Genomic DNA, 14,948 nt, shown 5'->3' on the forward strand with positions numbered 1-14,948 from the left:
AGACATCATTTGGTATTCACAAAATTTCAGTCACACTGAGGTAGAGACGCTTAGGAGAGGATGGGATGAGTTAGTGTCCAGTTTCAAAAACGTCTGACAAAATCATTTCTGGCATCAAAAGTTACATTTACAACCTTCTTTTACAAAACTGTAATATCTTTAAATCACCAGTCATCTGCATTTGGAATGATTTTTGGAATGAAAAAGCACAACAAGCTTATTTCTGTCCTTTTTCAAAGGAGAATCTTCATTTGCTGTCCTGCCAGTATCCACTCAAATTCACTCATCCAAAGCTCCATTCTCACTTTTCTCTGCTGGAAATAATTTCCACGTCAATATCACCTGATCACAGTTTTGGGAGACGTGGTTTTGTCTCTTTCTTGAGGAAGAGCTCAGAGATCAGAGGGGAGAGAAACATCAGAGAGGCTCATGAAAAAAGTTCCATCAGAGTGTTATAAATCAACACCACTTTGTCTTGGCATGGCTTTGTCTAAGTTAAACCAGCTCAGAGCCTGTCAGCATTATTTTCTCCTCCTTTCCCTTATCTCCACCTCAGACCTTGATGAAAGAGATGCGGCTGTTGAGCTCAGCTTTGTACAGTCCGAAGCCCAAGCACACCGGCTGAGTGAACGTGGTGGAGAAAGTGTGGAGGTGGGTCAGGTTGGAGGATGGTCCCACCTCGGAGAAGGTGATGGTGCCTGCGCCGTAGTCCACGGCGACGGCAACTCGGTTACCAGTCATTTGATACGCGAGGCGGGTCTTCCTGCGGTTGTGCCAGGCAGCCAGCTTCCTGTCATGCTGCTGTGTCAAGCTCCATGATACCTGGACATTTATTAAAAAAACATTTTAATCAACTGAAGAGGGTTCTGTTGTTCAGCACAAATGAACAAAATCTCCTAACATACTGATTGAGATTGAGAATGAGTGAGAGTTCAAATGAAAAACAAAATTTTTCAGGCCAGGGAAGCGTGGGAAAAGTGGTCAAAACATAGCTCTACAAATACCACTGGCATCAAATAGAGGTTCCCATTTATTTAATTTGTTTGTTTGACATGAATCACCTTTAAATGGCTAAGTGCTACCAACTAGATCAACTACTGCAGGCACCTTGTTGTTCCCAAAGGCCTTGCCCTCTTTCCCCTTTCGTCCAATACTCCGATAGCAGACCCCGATATCCCAAAATCCCACAGCCTCCAGCTCCCAGTAGTGAGTGCCAGAGGAGAAGGTCTGGACAGTGAGGACCTGCGGCCAGTGGTCGAAACGCTCAGGGTGAGCAGCGCAGGGCAGGCGGTTTTTAACCCGCGTCACAGAGCGAAGATCATCAGAGATGCTCAACAGAGGATGGGCTGTGTTAGTGTCCAGAGTCAAGGGACTGGTTACTGTATAACAGGGACATAAAACAACAAAGTAAATTCAGATAAACCACTCATCGTAAGTAAAAAGATTCCATATAAATAAATCTTAAATTATATAACAATACTTAATCACAGTTTCAAAGATGATGTTTTCATCCTTGACATTTGACATTGGAAGTTAGATACGCTGATACCATGAATTTGAACAGTCAGTTTAATTTATCTAACTCTCAGCAAGAAAGCGAATGAGTCAATTTCCCTGAATGACAAACTAATCTTTTAAGAAAGGTAAATAAATGGGATGTGTCACCCATCTGCCACTCACAGAGCTCCCTCTTTAGTTCACTGAGGCAGCGGAGGGTGGCGGTGATGAACTCCCGATACTTGCTCTCTATGTCGTCCAAGATGTGTTTCCTGTCCACACTGACGGTTTCAGGGATGAAAAGTGGGCTGTTCAGGTCTGCCAGTAACCTAGAATACAAGAGCACAACACATATTGCAAGAGGAACACATTTTAAGAATCATTTGGCCTGAGCACATACAGATTAAAGGCTTGTGTAGTGAAATAATTAATCTGTTAATTTCATCCTCCCGTCTCTATCGCTATCTCCCACATACAAACAAAGACTGCCTACCTACACACATACACGTCTAACATCACACAGTGTCACTGACTTATTCTGGACTTACTTTGTGTCATCTGATTGAAATGCCTGAGGAAAGAAGAGTGAAAGCCAGCTGAGAAAAACTCCACAAAAAAACGATTCATTATTGGAAAGAATGAGTAACGTCCTTGTGAATCTGCCCAGTTAGGTAAGAAAGGAAACACGAGGTTAAATCCTCATTCAAACATCCACATCTGTGGCCCAGCACATTTTATTAGGTGGATATGTACCATCTTTATTCCACAATATATGATCTTACGATATATATGACAACACTCATACACATACTTATGGCTCTGCTCCATAGCTTGTAGTCTTAAAGTCATGTCTGTAGAATACAATCAATCTAAAATATGATGAAATGTCTACCATAGTGAAAAGCAAATACATTCATTTGTTAGTTCACTGAATACACACCTTCTCAGCATTTTTTTAATATATCTGATCTGCTATATAATAATCAAGCAGCAACAAATCAATGGACAGCATGGTAAATATCATCCACATCACGTATACATTCCTACATGATGAACATGAAAGATTAAAAATGTAACATGCAAACATTATCACATGCTCTTCTGAAACTGTCTGTTATAGATAAAGTGTCTTACCACTAGATTAACACTATATTTTCTGCCAAGGTTAGAACTACATTTTTGGTGATTTCTCATAAAAGATTACAGTCTGTGCTGTTTTGTCTGTTGTCTCCTCGCTGGTTTGGGTTCAGTTGGACAATCGTGATTTAGTAACATTTGAAACAGGATCTGATGACAGTGAGTCGTTATGGTTGTCAATTAAATCTGCTCAAACTACACCCATACAGTACAGATGAAACAGATGAGCTGGGTTTGGGAGTGTTAAACTTATTAATATTTAATGTTAGAGAGAAATACTGAAAATAAGTCGGGGCTTTGAATTTTCCCTGTTGACAGCAATGTGAAGAACTCATCAAAATTGTTCTCTAATATGCCACATAAGACAACATGGGAAATAACAATAAGTTGTGTCAACACACAGGTGGGGAACCAAATCTTTAACAAACAAGACTAAAATGGCGTCAAGGACAGCTGACGTTTCTTAAGCGCCTCTTCAGCTTTGTTTGTTTTCTTGTTTTATTTTATATATATTTTTGTCATTTTGATGCATTTTATTTTTTTCTATTTTGTATGTATTATATTTTATTCCTATACTTTAACTTCTACACACTTTATATCTTAAGTATTAGATTCTCTTTTTCTCCTTTACTTGTGTGTTACTGCCAACGACTGCTCCACTGTAATTACTGTGCATATGACAAACAAAGAACTACATCTACAGCCAGGCTTGTGGCTCTGAGCTAAATGCTAACACTAATTTGACAAAATGCTCACAATAACAATTTTAACTTACTGATATCATGTTTAGAAGGTTTAATTTTTAAGTATGTTCAGTTTAGTGTGTTAGCATGCTAACATTTGTTAATACGTTTTGGAGGTTTTTGGACATAAACCAAAGTATCGGACAAATGGAGTTTGACCTTAAGATGGCGCTACACTTCATCCTGAGAGGGAGGGGAATGTCAGTGCAAACTTTAATGGCAATCCAACAAATATTTGTCGACACATTAAACTTAAAACTAAAAATGATAACCTCATTTCCACAACTGAGAGCACTGGATCATCATTATTCACAGCGGCTACCCTACTCAGCTATAATACAATTCCAATCATGACCTAGGTCTCAACAAATCTGGCAATGTACAGCTAGGTGTCTGTTCAGCACCAGGTCTTACCCAGATGAGCAAGAAGGGGTCTGTCTCTGCCAGCAGCGAGGCCAGGTAGTGCTGGATGCTCAGCGTCTGACTCATGTCCTCTCTCACCTTGGAGCAGTCTTCGTGCACATGCTCTATGACCTGCTGTCTCTCCCTTTTGGTAATCTCCCTCAGAGCGGACACCAGCTTCTTCACCTGGAACTGCAGGTCTGAGCCCAGTCGCTCCACCTGGGTGTCATCCTGCTTCAGAGAATCCTGCAACCAGACATCAAAGATTGGTGGGTTGTCAGATCAGTGATTGAGATATAATCAAACCGTCTGATCCATTTGAAAAAGAATCATCAGGAGAGTGAGGTCAGTTTGAGGGTTATATTTGGAAAGGATTAAAATCCCTTGTGAGTCATAACTTGGATAATACAACAAGTACAGAACATTTTGAGAGAGTCATCATGTTGCATTTCCCCTGCAGTTGAACTAGTTCTACTTACAGCCATGGTGGAATCAATATTCTCATGCTCTTTGAGGATTCGCTCTCCATCTTTCAACTTCTCCTCTGCTTTTCTGAGCAGGGTCTGGAGAATGACCTGTGGAGTCACACATATATGAGCAACCACACACTTACATGTACATTCAAACACACATGCTGAATAGTCTTCCAGCTGACCTTCAGATCCTCTTCCACCTGTCTCAGTGCCTTCACTTTGTGCTGAGCGTGGTCGCCCTCCAGCAGACAGTCACCACACACGTACACCCTCTCATCAGCACAGTAGTAGCGCAGGATCTCTGAGTGTGTCGGGCACCTCCGCTGGGAGAGGTCCCCCAGCGGATCCACCAGCAGGTGGGTGCTAAACGCCGGTCTCTCCAGATGAGGTTGGAGGTGTTCGGCACACAACGACACTTCACACCTCAAGCAGGTTTTGACAGCCAACGGTGGCTGTCCTTCCTCTATCTCAGGAGGACAGCTATCACACAGCACTTCACCATGCTCCTCCTGACACTGGGGGCAAGTAAAGCGACTTTTGCCCTCACACTGGTCGCTCCAGGCCTCGCGGATGCAGGGGGGGCAGAAGCTATGACCACAGGGCAGGGGGTGGGCTTTGCTGAAGATGTCTCGGCACACTGAGCAGGTTAGCTCTTCCTCCAGGGATGCCATAGTGAGCAGATGAAGGGTCCCTGATGTGTGTGTGTGTGTGCGTCACGCAAAGCTACTAACTAAACAGGAGAGGAATCAGAAACACATTGATTGAATTACATCTAGAACTTTATAACAAAAGGCACAGATGATTTGGATTGTAGTCAGTGATTGTAACCAGACATCATGTTGTGAGCCTGTGCAACATGAAATGAAGGACAACATTTGCATAAGTTACGTGCTGCTGTTACATGTAAGAAGTGCTAATGACGACTAATAAGACAGAGATAGTATTGAGCTGGTGGGAAGTCCTTCTTTCACTCCAACTGTGCACTCAAACCAATAATCCTGTCTACTGGGCTTTTGCCTGCTGTACTCTATGAATAGATTACTTAACTATGTAACCACTATTACTGGGAAATTGCAGGGAGGGTGGACAAAAATAACAGAAACAACCTGATGTAAACACTGATGTAAACACTTGGCCATTATAACTGCCATGAAGTTAAATTAAGAACCCATTAACACATAACCTGAACTGAGTTTTTACTGACAATGTGATGAAGTTTGACCATATAAATTACTGAGTAAACAATTATTTACAGTAGATGATCAAAATATAAATATAAATATCGCTGGTTATCACAGTAAGGGTAAAGAGTTGTAACACTGACCCTAGGTGAGCGTAAACTCGACTCAGATCCAAGCACAGGGGATCAGGAGATCATCCTTGACAGATTGTTGGCCTGATTTACTCTACGTGTGCTCTGCTTTTACATGTTTAATCACCAACTCATATGTTTTCGTCTCAGCTGAATTTCACGAGAATTTTAAATAAATGTCTAGAACAAAAGTGGGATTTCGTACCTGTTGGTGTCCTGGTGTTTGTAGACTGTGGCCATCAGGGAAGCGTGTGTGTTGTGTGCAGTCAGAATGTTGACTGTGGAGGCTAATCCCAGCACAGTCACCTCCCCCTCCACTGTCTGCTTCTACCATGGCACTGGACTCAGAGAGGTCACATGACCCTGAGGTGTCCTGCAGAAAATTATTAGGTAACTTTGCAGTAAATGTTTCCCATTAAGGGCACAGCACAATAATTGGCCTTTGCTCTCAGAAGACTTGTCTTATTTATTTCTAGTGAAAACCGTTTGTACACCCTTTAAGCCACTCTGACATCAACTAATTGTTTTTATATTGCTATGTGAAGTCTTTTCTTTTTTACTTCATCTTTTGGAGCTACATAACAGTGGCCCTACTTAACAAATATATGACATTGTGAGTGGAAAAAACCCTTTTCCCTCTGTCTGTCACAGTTTTCCTGATTGCTGTCTCTGGGCATTCTCATGCCATTGGACTTCCATATGCCAGTGTTTCTCCATAGCCTTTAAAAAACACAAAAACAACCTTAAGTTGATTTTGTCAACTCATAATCACGTGATAGGTGTACAGTTTCACAGGTGCGCAATGTTTACTTCAATTTGCTATGTGATTACCTAAGAGGGAGGAGCTAGTATTTTTCCTTTAACACTCTTTCCTCATACCTTTTTTGGAATTGAAAAACGAAAACTTACCAATCTCAACACACAAGTAGAGATGGATGCAAAGTGACATTTGTGCTGTTTTTTGGGCAACTTCCAAGAGAAATGGAAAGTGACACTGGTGAAGAAAAAAGTTGTGAGTTATCTTAACTTAAAAGTTTGATCGTTTAAGGAATATTATAAACTGCCAGATTTTTTATGTACACCAAGCTAAAACTAATGCTGTCTAATACAACAGTCCTGCAATAAATCCTACCTTTATGAGGATTATAATGTTCTACTTTTGTTAAAACTGTTCTAGAGAGGTGCTGGTTTAACTGTATTTCAGAGGCTCTTTGTGGTGCAGTTGTATCGTACTATGCATGTTTGGTGTAAATCTCATTTATACCAATGAGGATGGACTAAAAATAGCTGTAAAGTTGTATCAACACCTCTCTAAAAGGGTTTCACGAAACACTGCACATTTTAACCCTCATGAAGGTAAGATTTATTGTACCTCTGTTCTATTAGACTGTATTAGTTGTAGCAATGTTTATCTAATAAACTGGCAACTGGGTGCATCTGTTTGGAATGCAATTCAGCCTGTTCGGCCTCATAGTTTATGATCTACAAGGCATAAATGCCAGGCTTTATTATACAACTTATATTGTTCACTTATGCTTACATACATACGTTAATTAATACAAAACAAATTTAAAGTTGTAAACAAAACTGCTTATCTATAACAAATGAGACCCACTGTCAAATTAATGGTTCTCAAATTCAAAGTGAGTGTAGATACTTAAAACAGTACCATTCATGAATCTGGGTCTAAAACAAATGACTAATGTAAAACAAAAAGATTTATTTTAAGGAGTTAATTTATGGAAAAGTTGTAGTGAGGAAATGAAACTGATAACACTTTGTCAGTTTTCAACAAGTTGTGTCTTTCCAGAGTTGTAAAACGTTGCGCCGGTATGATTACAAACTGCTGTTCGGTGTTTTGGTGTCTAATAAGCTGTCAATCATGGATGCATTAAGCAATACAGAGTTTATAGTTTATAGAGTTAATAGTTTTATTGTGAATTACCATTGTTATAACATAGGGCTGTTTTAAGTCTTAACACCTGCTTTAAGAGTTTACAGCCACTTTATTTTAGTGTGTTTGTGTTCTTACATTTTCACTGGATATGTGAAAATTCTGACCTGCTGGTGGCGCTCTAGGAAATGTCAGGCTTCAACCCACACAAAATTAGTTAAAAAATCTTTGTGCTATGTCATACTGTTTTCTATTGCTTTGTTTAGATTAATTTTTCTTTACTTTATGAATATGAATATTTCCCTTTTGCTTAATATTTTTTTCTTGTCGTCCCTTGACAGACACTGAGAACTCAAATTGTTGCAAAGAAATCCGCATCGTCCTCTTGGGAGGAAAATTTTGTGGTAAAAGTGAGACAGGAAACACCATATTGGGATGCGAGGGCTTTGACCATGAAGATGAGACTGTAGGAAACACAGTGAGACATGGCGAGGTAGCAGGCAGATGGAGGGTGACTCTGGTGGAGTCACCTGGTTGGTGGAAGACCCTCTACCCTGACGAGACTTTGGAGCTAACGAAGATGGCGTTGATCCAAAGCGTGTGCCTATGTGCTCCAGGACCTCACGCCTTTCTGCTGGTTGTTGACTTAGATAGCATACTGGAGGAAAAGAGTGGGAAGTCAGTTGAGGAGCATCTGGAGCTTCTGGGAGATGGAGTATGGAATCACACCCTGGTTCTGCTGAAGTATGGAACCTGGCAGCAGACGTACACCACTGTTGGAGAGTACATGGAAAAGAGAGGGAAGGTTCTTCGTAGGATTGTGGAGAAATGCAGTGGAAGAAGCCACATCCTCAACAACAACAACTATAAAAGTTCAAGAACACAGGTGATAGTGCTACTTGAAAAAATAGAGAAAATGGTGGCTGCAAATGGTGGAAAACTGTTTGAAGTGGATGCTGAGGTTGCACAAGATGTGGAGAGACGAATGACAGATGTGAACAAGAAAGCAAAGGAGAGAGAGATGGGGTCCAAAGCTGACAGAGATGCTCTCAGGGAAACTTACAAAGGTAGGTTATCAATTAATCTGTTTGCCCATCCATGGGAGATCATGGATCTGTGATCATGCTCTTTATTGTTCTCTCTTTCTCTGTCTGCCAGATGAAATGTATCATCTACCAGAGATCAAACTTCTTCTGGCCGGCTGGTTCCTGTCTGGGAAAACTAGGGTAGCAGACACCATACTGGGCATCCCACTGGGAGAAAGGAAGAGAACCCACCACAGTGAGTTGCGACAAAGCCAGGTGGGTCGATGGATGGTCCAGCTGGTAGACACTCCCGGCTGGTTGAGATTCAGCTCCCTCAAAGACACTCCAGAGATGGTGAAGCAGGAGATAATAAGAGGAGTTTCACTCTGTAGTCCGGGGCCACATGCCATCATCCTGGTTGTCTCCGCTAGCGTCGCTTTCACCAAGGCCCACTTGAGGTCCATCAGGGAGCACATGAGTCTTCTGGCTCCTGATGTTTGGAGACACACTCTTGTTCTCTTTAGCTGGTGTGACAGCATTGGAGGAACCACTGTGGAGCAGTTCATAGAGAGTGAAGGCAGCGCCCTCCAGTTGTTGCTAAGAAAATGTAACAACAGGTACCACAGCTTCAACATCAGGTCAGATGATCGGACCCAAGTGACAGGACTTCTTGAAAAAATTGAGTGGATGGTTGCAGAGAACAGCATCCTCCGTCTCAGTGCAAATGAGACAGAGAAGTGGGAAGAAGAAGAAGCTGTCACAGAGACCATGTCACCACTAGGAGAGTCTCTTGTTGAGATGTTTGAGAATGTTTACAAAGGGAAGGAGGAAGACCTCATTATGAGCCTTAGGAGGATACTAGTCAGGCAAGAGGATACTCACAGCATATCTCAACCCCCAGATAGTGAGTAACTTATATATTATATATTATATAACTTATGTATTATTTATATAACACTTTTCATACAAGCAAATTGTTTCACACATTAATTAGGCACACATTTTTGTTCAGATATTCATGGACCCCAGATTAAGAATCCTAATGACTAACCCCACCTCTAACCCACTGACTTTTCCTCTAGCACTACCATGAGGCTAAAGTAAAATGTCTCAACATCTTTGGATTGATTTTGTACAGAAATCCATTCCAATCCATTAGGATTAATTGTAATAACTTTGGTGATGACCTGAGCTCAGGTAAAAAATATGAATTTGTCAAATACTTTGTTTTATGACTAAATATCTGCAAAACTAATGATATTCTTATCACCCACATTTGTACTTAGTGTTTGGTGCTAATTAGCAAATGTTAACATGCTAACACCCAAGTGTTACTTGGTGTTGGTTATATGAAAATTATATTGGTTATTCATTTCAAAATGTTAAACGTGTTATTGTGTGTTTGCTTTGTTTTTATTATATTCCACTAGTGTCTGATGAAGAATGCGAGTCCAATGAGAGGAAGCTGTCTACATGGCTGAGGGAGCAGCAGTGTACAAGAGAAGATACGTCTGAGTATCATTCTGATCTTGAGTCATTATGGAGCAATCAGTAGTATCAGCAGTCGGAGATCAAGGAGTAAACAGATGTGCAATATATTGTAGTGTATGTATCGATTGTAGCATTGAATACTTTGGATTCAAGTTAGATAATGACATTTGTGTCAGTTTATTAGATAAAGCGAAAACTAGCTGAAACTAATGTAGTCTAATACAAGTGCAATGCGTTCATGAATGTTATAATGTTCCGTTTTTGCTGAAACTGTAACTTTATGGCCATTTAGTAGGGTTTGTGATGCTGTTGAATTGTGCGATTTTATACTGTGATGATTTTCTAATGGGTGTAACACTGTTTAACAGCTCCACCAACTGCAGCTTCCAAACTGATCAAAAAGTTGAATCAACACCTTTCAAAAACAGTTTCAACAAAAAACCTTTATGAATGTAGGATTTATTGCAGGGTTGTTGGATTAGTTTTAGTTTTAGCAAGGTGTGCCTAATAACTTGTGTGCAATATTCTGTGATATTTTTAAGTCTCAATCTGTAAAAGTTTGATATAAACTGTAAATGTTTATGTATTATAAATGAATCATGTATCTCTCATTAATGAAAGTATTAGTATAAGTTACAGTGCATGTGAATTTCTGAATCTCCAAAGAATGAAAGTGTCTGATTACTGATTAAAGGAATAGTTTGAATAGTTTGGGGATATGTGCTGTTCACAATACCACTTTCATGTCTGTCCGTTGAATGTACATCATACAATTTTGCCAATTAGAGGAGGAGTAGGCCGAGTCATGACTTTGCCACCCTGGGAAAAGCTGGAAGAGTTGTGAGTGAATGTTAGCTCAGCTTGTTTCTCTGATAACTTAAGATCCAGATGTCCAATGACTAAAATCCCTCATCCGGTTAAAATACTTGGTTAAAAACAACCAAGATTTAAAAAGTGCAATGTGACTTGTGGCAAACGTGCCTGGAGTAAAAGTCACATAGTCTCATTTGAATATATTATGCTGTATATAGAAGCATGTATGTGGTTACATTCATTGTTCCTGTGTGACTATTTGGGCATAATAAAAATAATAATAATAATAAAGTTTTCATTTGTTTCCGTTTGAGCTAGCATGTGGTTACTATTCAAACTGCTGCTCTGTCTTTTTGCATCATCTGCTCACTTGTGCAATTTTGAATATACATATCATTTGTTTTTTCTGTCAGGATGTTGGTAGGAAGTGACACAGTATATTATATCTGATGAGCACAACATTATCTGGTTCTCTGCTGAAGGCGGTAACGCATTCTCACCATGAGTGCACACCTATAAATGGGAAACGGCAAAAAATGCAAATTCACTGAGCTGAAACCATAAAGGCTGATACTCTACAGATGTCCAACAACAGCTCGATGGCTCGGATACATGAAAATACTTCACTACTCTGTGGTAAAGACCCTGTCTATTACACAAATATCATAGGTATTGTGGTGGACTGGGTGATATTCCTAGTGGGACTACCTGAAGTCTGCCTGGCCTGCTACGCTCTCCTGTGTCTACTCAAGAAGGACAGGGTAGCTCCGATCTTCGTCATAAACCTCCTCCTGTCAGACCTCATGCAGATCGGGGTCACAGTTGTCTTTATCATAAGTAGGTTTTTTGACGCCACCTTCCATCCTTTCGTCAGGGCCCGCTGCATCGCTCGACTCTTTGTCCGTTTTGGCCTGACCTCCAGTTTGGGTTTCATGCTGATGATTTCTGCAGAAAGGTATTCAATGGTGGCATATCCAGTGTGGTACCACACAAAGAAAAATGTAAACATAGCCATCCTGATCTCAGTTTGCATATGGACCCTTTCGCTGACCTACTCCACTTTGGATTATGTCTACATGATTCAAACCAGATTCTCCTTGTTGCTATTCTCCATCATCTGCCTCCTACCTGCCCCATTCCTTCTGGGTCTCTTCACAGCCACGTGGAAAGCCCTCAACAAGAGTGCAGCCATGAGACATGAAGCGAAGAACAGGAAGAAAGTTTTGGGAGTTCTGAGTCTGATGTTGGGGACATACGCAGTTTTGTTTTTCCCCTTCAGTTTCAGGAACCTCTACTGCTCTCTCAAAGGGGACGACGCCTCAGACGCAGAGGACTCTGTCAGGGATTTGTCCAGTATTTTGACCAGTGCTCTGGTCTATCTTAGTCCCTTGATAGACTCTTTAATCTATATTTTCCTTAGGCGGGACATAAAGGACACGGTGGAAGCGTTTCCGTGCTGCAAAACGCCTCTGATGAAGCTCAGAGAGTTTCAGGACAGGCTAACAGACACTTCCCAGACTGAGACGGCCTTATGATTAATTCAAGGGAGTCTTCATCACACCCTTTTGTTTCTAAGGGGCACCAAACCCTTCAGTGTCTACAGCGTGCAGTGTAAAAGAGCTGGCTATAGTGCATAGAAAAATCAATGTTCCCTGCAGCTCTGCGAAGTGTTTTAGCTCATTGTTTTGGTTTTACTGTCTACAACTTTAAATAGACACACACATTGTCTGACCAACTGAAGATGCTTTTGTCTTTGGGGAGAGACATTATTTGTAAATTTCAATATAAATGTCTTTGCTTGTTGTTTTTTTAAAATGTATATGCATTATCTACACTTGTGGTTCATGTTATTATTAAAATGATCATGTAGACAACAACATTTAAATATAGATTACTCAAGCTAATTGCAACATGCCTTTAATTTTTGTCTTTGAGAGACATCTAGTGGCTTTACTGATGTAAGGCATAAACACACTTAAACACTTAACAGCATCTGTCAGCTGCAGTGCGCAGGGCGAGTTGATAAGACAACAGTCCAATCAATATAATGATAATAAAAAATAGAGTAAATTTCTCCAAAGCAAGAAGATGTTCACAAACCTGACTGCCTGACCTGCCACAGCATCTTTATTAGCTGACAAATTGAATAGCGTGCTGCTCCTGTTATGCTGCAAATCACTGACCTTCTGGCCTGCACAAGATACACTCTAAAACAGATGCATTACACAGTGTAGCAGTGGGTGAATTGTCATCTGTAGATATATATATGCCATCACAATTAAGAAATGAAAAGTGAATGGAGAAAGATAATTTGTGCCATTTATCTAAATAACCATTTAGATTCAATGTAAAAACCCATTTCAGTTAGCCGTTTAGATAATTATTTATCATCTTAAAAAATCAAATATGTTAGACCATAAATGGGGATACCATAGCTCATCATGGGACTGTAAACACCATGCAGAACTATTATTCGCTTTATTCATTTCTATATATTTTCAGTATTTTGGACCAGACCATGATAATGAAGAGGTCCAAGTACGTGCCATTGTCTGTGGATATGGTTGCACTGGGTGACAATCAAGGTCATTTAGGCTTTTATGCAGTAGTTGTTAATGTGTGTTTTCTACATTATGAGTCAAAGACCCAAAACAGCCCATTCAAAACTGTAATGGGAAGTGCAGTGTCAATAATCCAACATTTAAAACAAATTCTGGTATCACTGAGACTAAATATTTTCTTATATTAAAATATGAAAAATATGAATTATGATTTTTTTATGGTGGGTGTTGGGGGGAGCAACCCCCTGCACATCTGTCCAAATGTTAAATCCCTGATTGACTGATTGAGCCCTGCATCAGAGGTGTGTGTGCCCGGGCCTGCACTCCTATGTGAGATGCACACTGAGAGCCAATGTGGAGGTAACCGTGGTCACTGTTTCCCAGAGGACCGTCTGGCGGCGAGGGCCATTAATTATAAGAGACAGGGAGACAGACAGACAGCCAGCTAACCAGACAGACAGACAGTACCGCAGAGAGCGCAGACAGGCCTGACAGGCCCCGACAAATACAAAGAGAGGAGGAAGAGCAGCACGCACGGCCAAGAAAAATAATCCTCCCCCTGTAGCGAGTACAGCTATCTGCACCGCCCTGCTCCTCCTCCGGCCACTGGACTATGAGTAAATACATTCAGGCATAATAACCCTTTGTCATAAGAGAAAGAAACGCGATTTGCGACGGAGATAAATAATTGAAAAAAATGCGGCTGTCCGACTGCGCATCCCTGGGAGTGAATAGGGAAATGCTGCGCCAGTGTCCCGGCTGAGAGACGGAGCCGATCTTACCCAACATAAGCTCCTGAGCTTTTTCCCCCCTTGTCATTACACAATATCGCTGCCAAAAATCATCGTTTCAACCATGGTAAGTTGTTTTTGTGTTATATTTCAGGGGATTGTGTCGGCGACGAGCGGCCTGTGAGGGAAATGCACATCCGGGACTGTATTTTTTGTAGAAGTCATATTATTTTATGAATCATAACTTGTTATGATGTGGGAGCGCGCGTGGCGTGCAACAGGTCGCCGTACAGTAGCGGGGACGCGCATCTCACCGCCGTATTTTGCGCTTGTTTCCAAACATTGGTGTAAAACCGTCCGGCCGTCGCATACGCGAACAAATTGGCAAGATGGCACGAAAAACACGAATGCGTTGTTGGCACAATAGAGTTCGGGTTATAAAAGCGAAGATATTCTCTGTTTCGACTGTTTGACAACTATTAGAGTTATCACTTCTTTCTCTTTGACAAAATATGATCGATTACGCAATGACGCGCATGTTTATAGCGTAATTATTTTATTTGTGATCATTTTATATTGTTCGGAAATCACTGCTTGGTTTGCATAGAAAAGTGTCCACAGTCCCACTTCGGAAATCACACAAGTCCGGCGTTGAACTGTCCATTACATTAAATGAAGAGGACTTCCACTGTCCAACAAAGGAAGGCCTATTTTAAATAATTCAGACACAAATCGTTACGTGATTTCACAACCACGTTTTGGGGACCTGCAGGCTAACAATCAGACTTTACATCAAATATATCAAACCTCAGATGCATTTTATTATTTTATCCAAGCGTCTGAGAGACAGAGAGTAGGTCGGGGTGTCG

At 40.9% G+C, this 14,948-nt stretch overlaps 4 protein-coding genes across 4 annotated transcripts in view; 3 read left to right on the forward strand and 1 right to left on the reverse strand.

Annotated features, from left to right (window-relative positions):
* Nucleotides 1-10: 10 nt before the first annotated feature.
* Nucleotides 11-4,959, reverse strand: trim110 (tripartite motif containing 110). The gene is made up of 7 exons (XM_035670029.1): nt 4,435-4,959; nt 4,259-4,354; nt 3,792-4,025; nt 2,046-2,068; nt 1,681-1,826; nt 1,108-1,379; nt 11-822 (listed from the first exon to the last, which is right to left on the reverse strand). Exons 1-7 carry the CDS (start codon nt 4,921-4,923, stop codon nt 553-555), a joined length of 1,530 nt encoding a protein of 509 aa, XP_035525922.1. The 5' UTR covers nt 4,924-4,959; the 3' UTR covers nt 11-552.
* Nucleotides 4,960-6,490: 1,531 nt separating this feature from the next.
* LOC118334305 (GTPase IMAP family member 8-like) lies at nt 6,491-11,044 on the forward strand. The gene is made up of 4 exons (XM_035670153.1): nt 6,491-6,576; nt 7,800-8,525; nt 8,617-9,387; nt 9,914-11,044. The coding sequence occupies exons 1-4, from the start codon at nt 6,546-6,548 to the stop codon at nt 10,036-10,038; spliced, it is 1,653 nt and encodes a 550-aa protein (XP_035526046.1). The 5' UTR covers nt 6,491-6,545; the 3' UTR covers nt 10,039-11,044.
* Nucleotides 11,045-11,368: 324 nt separating this feature from the next.
* On the forward strand, nt 11,369-12,322 carry LOC118334819 (free fatty acid receptor 3-like). The gene has a single exon (XM_035670891.1). The coding sequence runs from the start codon at nt 11,369-11,371 to the stop codon at nt 12,320-12,322; it is 954 nt and encodes a 317-aa protein (XP_035526784.1).
* A 1,496-nt stretch (nt 12,323-13,818) lies between these two features.
* sall2 (spalt-like transcription factor 2) overlaps nt 13,819-14,948 on the forward strand; it is an 8,675-nt gene continuing 7,545 nt past the window's right edge. Inside the window, exon 1 of the mRNA XM_035670211.1 lies at nt 13,819-14,206. The gene's annotated coding sequence lies outside the window, so the exon portion shown is untranslated. The remainder of the gene's footprint in view (nt 14,207-14,948) is intronic.

Source organism: Morone saxatilis, unplaced genomic scaffold (genome assembly GCF_004916995.1).
Source record: "Morone saxatilis isolate NCDOM2014 unplaced genomic scaffold, NCSU_SB_2.0 Contig23, whole genome shotgun sequence".
In the NCBI taxonomy this organism is placed as follows: domain Eukaryota; kingdom Metazoa; phylum Chordata; class Actinopteri; family Moronidae; genus Morone; species Morone saxatilis.

Excerpts from the sequence above, each read along its gene's own strand:
- LOC118334819 (XM_035670891.1), top strand. The coding sequence starts at position 11,369 with ATGTCCAACAACAGCTCGATGGCTCGGATACATGAAAATACTTCACTA.
- LOC118334305 (XM_035670153.1), top strand. The coding sequence starts at position 6,546 with ATGGAAAGTGACACTGGTGAAGAAAAAAGTT. Across the intron at positions 6,577-7,799 it reads CACTGGTGAAGAAAAAAGTT|ACACTGAGAACTCAAATTGT; the intron begins GTGAGTTATCTT and ends GTCCCTTGACAG. Across the intron at positions 8,526-8,616 it reads TCTCAGGGAAACTTACAAAG|ATGAAATGTATCATCTACCA; the intron begins GTAGGTTATCAA and ends TCTGTCTGCCAG.
- trim110 (XM_035670029.1), bottom strand. The coding sequence starts at position 4,923 with ATGGCATCCCTGGAGGAAGAGCTAACCTGCTCAGTGTGCCGAGACATC. Across the intron at positions 4,355-4,434 it reads AGGTGGAAGAGGATCTGAAG|GTCATTCTCCAGACCCTGCT; the intron begins GTCAGCTGGAAG and ends GTGACTCCACAG. Across the intron at positions 823-1,107 it reads AGGCCTTTGGGAACAACAAG|GTATCATGGAGCTTGACACA; the intron begins GTGCCTGCAGTA and ends ATAAATGTCCAG.